General features: G+C 34.0%; 1 protein-coding gene across 1 annotated transcript; it reads left to right on the top strand.

Annotated features, from left to right (window-relative positions):
• Window positions 1-89: 89 nt before the first annotated feature.
• LOC124458226 lies at window positions 90-6543 on the top strand. The gene is made up of 2 exons (XM_047008277.1): window positions 90-1096; window positions 6238-6543. The coding sequence occupies exons 1-2, from the start codon at window positions 181-183 to the stop codon at window positions 6399-6401; spliced, it is 1080 nt and encodes a 359-aa protein (XP_046864233.1). The 5' UTR covers window positions 90-180; the 3' UTR covers window positions 6402-6543.
• Window positions 6544-8202: the final 1659 nt, after the last annotated feature.

Genomic DNA, 8202 nt, shown 5'->3' with positions numbered 1-8202 from the left:
AATGTAAACCTAAGGAGAAACGGCACACGTGTGCATGATTCTTCTCTGTATAATCATTATTCCTATAACAGCTGAGGATTTATACGCATGACTGATTTGCATACACAACACAAGTTCTTTTAGTAGGACCATGCAGACGGAGATTAGTGGAGGACTTTTATTCTATATTGTCTAAGAACTATGAACCTTTCTAAGTGGACGAAGCGCGTTAAACTTTCATTTGGCTTATGTATAATAGTATTATTATTATTAGGTTATAAGGTATTCCAGAGCGGAGAAAAATTCGGCGACATACGTCTCGAATGTGTTTACCGTGGCGGTGCTTATTTAAACAATACAAGTTGGGGAACTGGAAAATTCCGTCCTAAACAACGACTACACCTCGTGACAAACTACCCGATAATGTATTTGAAACCGTGGTCGCAAAAGCAAAGTGTATCAAACATCGATCTGTTTAAAGAACGACAGGAAGAAATCGAAGAAACTCTTCAACGAAACCTAGATCATCCATTCGTTAGTACTATTCACCTTTTCATCAATCAAGACACTGCCGAAAAGCGTCTAAATAACATTACATTAAGAAATAAACACAAGATCACCATCGTTCCTTACACAGGAATGCCATCGTACAAACATTTCTTTACTTATATTAACAAGCGACTACAAAATAAAGTACTTGCTATAACAAACATGGATGTTTACCTTGGAGAAGGCTTTAATAATTTGAATGTTAGCTTCTTGAAAAGCGAAAACATTGCGTATGTGTTAACCCGGCATGGTAAAAAAGAGAAGCGATGTGATTTGACCAAAACACACGGTTATTGCGAAATAAGCTATAGTGGATCTCACGATACTTATATATTGATATTTACAAAGCCTATCAGCGATGAGGTATTGAACATAATGGACATTGATATGAATCGTGGGAGAATTGACAACAGACTTCTCTGGGTTTTTAAAAATAAACTAAGGAAGAATCTTTTAAATCCTTGTCGATATTTAAAGACATATCACAATCACTGTATTAAAATTCATGGACAAAAAAGATATAATATGATCCCAAAGGAAGGAAAATATCTCAGGCTTTTACCAACTGGTTTGTACTGTTAACTATAAATGAGCTTTTTGATAGTTGTAATCTCTTCATTCCATTTATGGTCGCTGTTTGACGACATTCACATTTACATGTAATTAAATTTATATTTCACAGATTTTCGGAAGTTCTTCCTTATTCCTCGCAATTTCTTATAATGCTTAAGTTATTGTAATTAACCACACCATTGATTGATTTCTTATAACAACAGCATAAGCATTGTACGTATCTCAGTTGAATAGATTTTTGGAAATATTTTAAATATAACATATATTATAAACATTGTTATGTACACATGTTTTTTAAATATTTTCATTTCGCAACAAATTTAACTTGATTTACATTTGCATGAGAGTTCATAACATATAACAAAAGTTGCATATAAAACTTGTCTATTGTGTGTTGCACATACCATTTTTTAACTAAAAATTTTAGAAGCACACTTCGAGAGTTAGCCATTAATAATGCTAAAAGTGCTTGATATTGTTGTCGCAGTTGTTGCATCATCATTACTTGCATGGCTTGAATTTGCAAAAAACCTTTTACTTTTCTAATTTGTTGTCGTAATGCTCTATTAAAGTCTAATGTCTGGCTGTGATTTTGAATATCCAAAGATATTTTGGAAACTCCTTCCATACTACGCACGGAAACTTTACTCCGAATGTAATATCTGGTGATCATCCAAACCTGGCAATCAGATTTTTCAACTAATAGTATTATTAGTCAATGTCATAAATATTCATTCATCGGTTAACTATTACTTAATGGTAGACACTGATTATTGCAAAAGTTTATTATTTTTCCTACGTTAAACACATAAAAAAGTAAATACGAGTTTCAAGTTTACATAAAGCGCATGAAAAAAATTTTTCATCAATGGTTTCTGTATGCCTAGCTGCGACGACGACTAACTAGGAGTGCGACGACGACTGTAACTAAGAGTGCGATGACGACTGTAACTAAGAGTGCGACGACGACTGTAACTAAGAGTACCACGACGACTGTAACTAAGAGTACGACGACGACTGTAACTAGGAGTGCGACGACGACTGTAACTAAGAGTGCGACGACGACTGTAACTAAGAGTACCACGATGACTGTAACTAAGAGTGCGACGACGACTGTAACTAGGAGTACGACAACGACTGTAACTAAGAGTACGACGACGACTGTAACAAAGAGTGCGACGACCACTGTAACTAATATTGCGACGACGACTGTAACTAAGAGTGCGACGACGACTGTAACTAAGATTGCGACGACGACTGTAACTAAGAGTGCGACGACGACTGTAACTAAGAGTGCGACGATGACTGTAACTAAGAGTGCGACGACGACTGTAACTAGGAGTACGACGACGACTGTAACTAAGAGTGCGACGACGACTGTAACTAGGAGTACGACGACGACTGTAACTAAGAGTGCGACGACGACTGTAACTAGGACTGCGACGACGACCTTACACGTCTCTGCACAACAGGATGTGTAAGGTCAGTCATTTGTTGGAGAGGGACGCCAGAAGGCGGCTAATGTTCATATATGCACGTTCTACTTTATTAGGTTCTACTGAAGTCAATTATTATTAGGGATTATAACATATGAAAATATGAACATCTCCCTTTTTGAAAATATGAAAATATGAACATCTCCCCTTTTATCAATTTGCCGCCTTTTTGTTGCATATTTACTAAGCAGTGCAAAAAACTACAATGTGTTATCAGCAATAGTTTTGGTGGGTGGCGACAGCGCAAGCGCGAATGACCACTATGTTTTCCAGTTTTGATGCTTCAAAAAGTTTAAAGACAGACAAAAGCCGATTAGCCTATAACCACGAAATATGTAAAAGGAATATAATTGGTCATGTTTTTTATTGCTACATTGAATCTGCACACGTCATTGATCTTTCTGAACTACTTCAGGAATAAACATTGCACTTTTCAAAAATTGTTTTGTTTAAAAGCAATTTCTATGGTGAAGGGCCAAAATAAATTAGTTCTAAAAGAAATGCTTAACAATTTAAGGACACCATGCATTTTAGCATAGTTGTCATCAGATGTCAGCGTCTGCTATATGAGAACTTAGAACCATACGATGTATGTAATGGCATTAAAAAGTGAATGTCCTCGCCAAATTGGAGTAATAGAAACATGTGTTTGAGAGAAACGAGAAAGTGTGTGGCCATCACAATGTTTGCACGATTTTACCATTCGTTTTCCGAAGAAATCAAAAATTTTAATCATGCAAATCAAATCCGCTGTTCGTATTTCGTTCCTCACATCAAGTCAAAAATCGAATTCAAATTATGTTCTTCTATTTTTGGTGTTTGAGAAAACGCACATGAAAACATTGTAATTTCATTGAGAGTTTACTTGAGAAAAAGATCCTCTTGGTTTCAAGTGTTTCTTAATTCCAGCAAAAGGCGTCCTAATTCTTGCTTTTTCAGTTTGACGAGGTTTAGTTTGAGAAGGTTCTGTGGATTTCGTAACAATAGTTGGAACAATAATCGATTTAAATATCGAATATCGGATCGTCTAGCGTAGATTTGCAGCGACTTTCTGAGCTAGAAATTTCTTGAAGACCCGGGGGGGAGTTCTCAAAAGAATTAGGGCCTTCAATCGTACTTTTTGACTCAGAAACGTGACAAAAAACAGCAGTAAATTCTCTTTCAGACACACGCTAGTTGGCCGTATTACAATGTTTTCATGTGCGTGACTACTAAGTGACGTAATAATGCAAGTTTTTTATTGACGATGAGTTTATCAATCACGATTATGCTGAGGATTTTTTTGTGCTAAATGGGAATGTGGTCCAATTAAATAACGGAAAATCAAATTCATGCGGGATACCTATTCATGATTTGTGAATTGATTAGGGCAAGCAAAAAATAAAGTCTTTTGGCACTCTCATCTACTGAAGCTGAATATGTTGTAGCAATGCATGCAAGTCAGAAAGCAATTTGGTTAAGAGGTTCACTGCATGATTTTAATTTCACTTAAACTTATCACAAAACAGGATAAATCAAAAAGCAACAAGTTTGTCTACAACCAGAAATGTCATACTGAAAACAAATATATCGGCTTTAAATATCTTTTCATCCGATCAGGCATTTTTAGACTTTTTTGCTGCATCCCATCGCTGTAAAAATTGATTGGTTAAAAAAACCACATGATTGATTAAAGTGGTTAAATGCATCTGAGGTAAACAATTTTATGGTTATTTCAACCAATTAGTTTTTACAGTGATTAAACACTCTATACGACTACTTTTCCCACACTCAGAAAACGAGTCGAGACTATATGAATGAAGCAAAATGCTATTAAGCTTAATGAAATAATTCATTTCAACAATGACTTAAAAAGTATTTAATCTTGACTTACTCTGTTGCTGAGGTAAATGAAATACACAAAAGAAATTAATATATTTGTCCTTCTACTTTTATAGTAATTAACAAAAACATCTGAAATGGTTTACATAACGTCAAAATAACAATGAATAATGTGACGTTAAGATAACCTAAAACATATTAATTAGCTTTATTATACTGACACTTTATTATTATATAGTTACGTTCTAATTTTAGTTACCTTACATCATATAATGTCAACAGCAATTATGTCATAAAAAGGGCATTACGTCATGCTTTGAAATTAGCTTCCCCACAATATAACAAGTGGTGAGCAGCTAGAGCAAGTAGGATGAATAATTGTGTAAAACGAAAGATAGAGAACGCTTGTGATATTTGACCATTCGTTGCTGGATGTATAGTCGTGAGGATTTGAGGACAGAGAAGAGTTAAAGATATTGTCTGAGAAGCAAAGCTATTTATTATTATTGTCGTAGACAGATAAGTTTATACTATCCTGTTTTTTCTTTTTCTTCAATTTGATAATAATATAAAAATAGTTGAATTTTTCTGTTCTTAAATCTTTCTTGATACGGTGAACATAACAATATTGCACATGACACGTGTCAAATTATGAGCCACAAATCTCTCACTTGCATTGTGCAAAGCCATCCACTCAAATAGCATTAGAAAAAATTACAATAAACTATAATTAAAAGTAAACATTTAGTAAACACTTGAGAAAAACGACGATTTTTTTGAAAGCAAACATGTTTCGACATTATCAGAATGCCATCAGTGCATTCTGATAATGTCGAAACATGTTTGCTTTCAAAAATCGTTTTCTCAAGTGTTTTTAAAATGCTGCTAATTAGAAATTATGGTAAACATTTAGTGTATTTTACGAGTGCTTCAACAAACGGGAACTTACAAACTTGCATATTCTTAAAGCCCTTGTTGACCATATTTGAAGATTTTCATTATGAACATGCCAGTTCGACATAAGAACTTGATACAGCCATTACGACGACAATTTAGAAAAGTAAAAGGTTTTTTAATCATGACGTTTCGTCTTTGATTTAAGCCACCTTCATATAGAATGACAATTGATTACACGAGGCTTAAAATATATGTTTACATATGATTTAATTATATCTCATATCCAAGCCTAAGCCCTCTCCTGACACACTAGGCAACTACCTTAACTACCTTCGATATCTTGCCAATTCATTAGTACTTTAAATTTCCGTTCTGTCTTGTTATCCCGAGTTCCTACTTTCTTTATGCATAAATTTAATACCCTCTAAATACACAATTAAACCTGCTTATAATTGAAGTATCATTCTATCAGAAGATGTCTATAGTTAAAGACGAAACTTAATGGCTTTATGTAGAGCTTATGTCTAAGTCTTAAGAAAATTTGCTTTCCGCTGGCAAATGTCTTGCCGCGATTTTGAATGTCCGAAGGTATTGGGAAACTCGTCACAGACTACGCACGGAGACCTTACTCTGAAGTATAATATCTGGCGATCACAAAAACGTGGCAATCACCTTCTCCACAAATAGCATTCATTGGTCAACTATTATTTTAATGTAGAATCAATAAAACATCAAAATTCTGAATGAATTAGTTACGAACGAGTGGACGCCATGTTGAAATAATTTCGAAAAGAAAAGAGAAAAGCTAGTCACAAATTATTGCCAACATTTATTACTTTTCCTACATGAAACACATAAAAATGTAAATTCGAGCTAAATGTTTATATGATAAACTACATGAAATATGTTTTTTTTATCAAAGGTTTCTGTACGCTTAGCTGCGACGACGATTGTAACCAGAATATCGACGACGATTGTAACCAGAATATCGACGACGATTGTAACCAGAATATCGACGACGATTGTAACCAGTATTTCGTTTTTGTAGATTTACATCAGTATCCTTATTGTTTCTATATAACATGATTTGTTAAGTCAGTCACTTATTGTTCAGAAACGCTTGAGGATCAATTACTTGTGGGAGCTAATATTTATGTATGCACTTTCTACTTTATTAAGTTCTATTAAAATCAAATTTAATTAGGGATTATAAGAATCCCAATATTAATTTGCCATCGGTCTTCTTACATATTTACTAAGTAGCACAACAAACTACAACGTGTTATGAACTATAGTTTTAGTCGGTTGTCGTGTTATTTTGTTACCACATTAAATCTGCACGCATCATTCATCTTTTTGAACTACTTGTGGCATAAGCATTGTAATTTTCAAAAGTTATTTTTTAAATAAGCATTCGCTATGGTGGATGGCTAAAATAACCTAATAGTTCTAAAAACAACTGTTTAACATCTAAAACACCAACCAACAAGTTCTGAAAAGAAGAACTGTTTGAAAAACTTTTTAAAGATACAATGCATTTCGGCAGACTAGTCATCGAGTGTCAGGTTCTGTCAAATGAAAACGAGAACCATGCGACATATAAAATGGCAAGGAAAAAGGAATGTCAACTTCTAATTGCAGTAACAGAAACATGTTCTGTGAGAAACGAGAAATCACGTGGCAAATACGATTCTGCCATGCGTTTTCCGATGAAATCAAAAATTCAATCATGCAAATCAAAAATTTAAATCATGCAAATTAAAAAATACAAATCGTGCAAACCAACAGTTCAAATCATGCAAATCAAAAATTCAAATCATGCAAATTAAATCCTCTGTTCGTTTTTCATTCATTATTTTAAATCAAAAATCGAAGTGAAGTTTTGCTCTTCTCTTTTTGGTGTTTAAAAAAACTCGAAAATGGAATTAATTTTTCGTTTTACACTTCTCAAGCTTTTGTGCAGAAACAGACGACAAAATATAACAACATAGTTGTCTTTAGTTTGTTTAAAATTTAAAATTTCATTTTTATATCTTGGGAATTAAGTGCTGTTAATGAGTTTAAATTATATGAAAGTAAATATTTCATAATATATCTTAATCGTGGATCGTGGAACACAGCAGTCTGCTTTATGAATAGAAAAGATGAAGCTATTGACGATGGATGAAGACTTTGAATCATTGGTGACCAATCACACTAATAAGAAAATTAAAAGTGTACGATCAGACAACGGTACGGTTCAGTGTTTTAAGAGGGCCGTATTAGAACGGACTATTAGAAGGAATTAAGAAAAAGCTGTAAGATTCATGCTGAGCAACCCAAAACTAAAACAGAAAATCTGGACTGAAACTGTTTGTACTGCAGTCATCTGATACAAAATGGAAGTTCTGCTTTATCCGAGAAAGATATTAACACCTTGCGAATATTTGCATTCGTAGAAACCTGATGTTCTTCAACTTAGAATTTTTGGATGCGCAGCTTACATGCATGTTCAGAAGGAAACAAGGAGAAATGAGATGCAAAAACCACAAAATACACATTTGCTGGGTACAGTCTTACAACTAAATAGTATCTATATCAGAAGATAACGCTTCGAATGGGAAATTCAAATAGAAAGAGACGTAATGAAAGTTCATTTGGTTAACGAAAGATATGTACTACTGTAACAAATGGGTATAATAAAGATACTATGACCGAAAAACTAAGTAATGAACCTTTAGAAAACGCAGAAAAACATGAAGTCAGTGAAGAAGTACAAGATAGTTCCAACACAACAGAATCCAGGATGAACAACAGCAACTACGACATTCAATGCAAGTAAATCTACAAATCTTCAGGTCGACATGGTGTGCTATAATTACAGGTAATTGGTGGCATTTATGCTCAG

Source organism: Xenia sp. Carnegie-2017, unplaced genomic scaffold, assembly GCF_021976095.1.
Source record: "Xenia sp. Carnegie-2017 unplaced genomic scaffold, XeniaSp_v1 HiC_scaffold_6, whole genome shotgun sequence".
Lineage (NCBI taxonomy): Eukaryota > Metazoa > Cnidaria > Anthozoa > Malacalcyonacea > Xeniidae > Xenia > Xenia sp. Carnegie-2017.
Note: the sequence above shows the minus strand (reverse complement) of the source record. Positions and strands in the feature narration are given on the sequence as shown.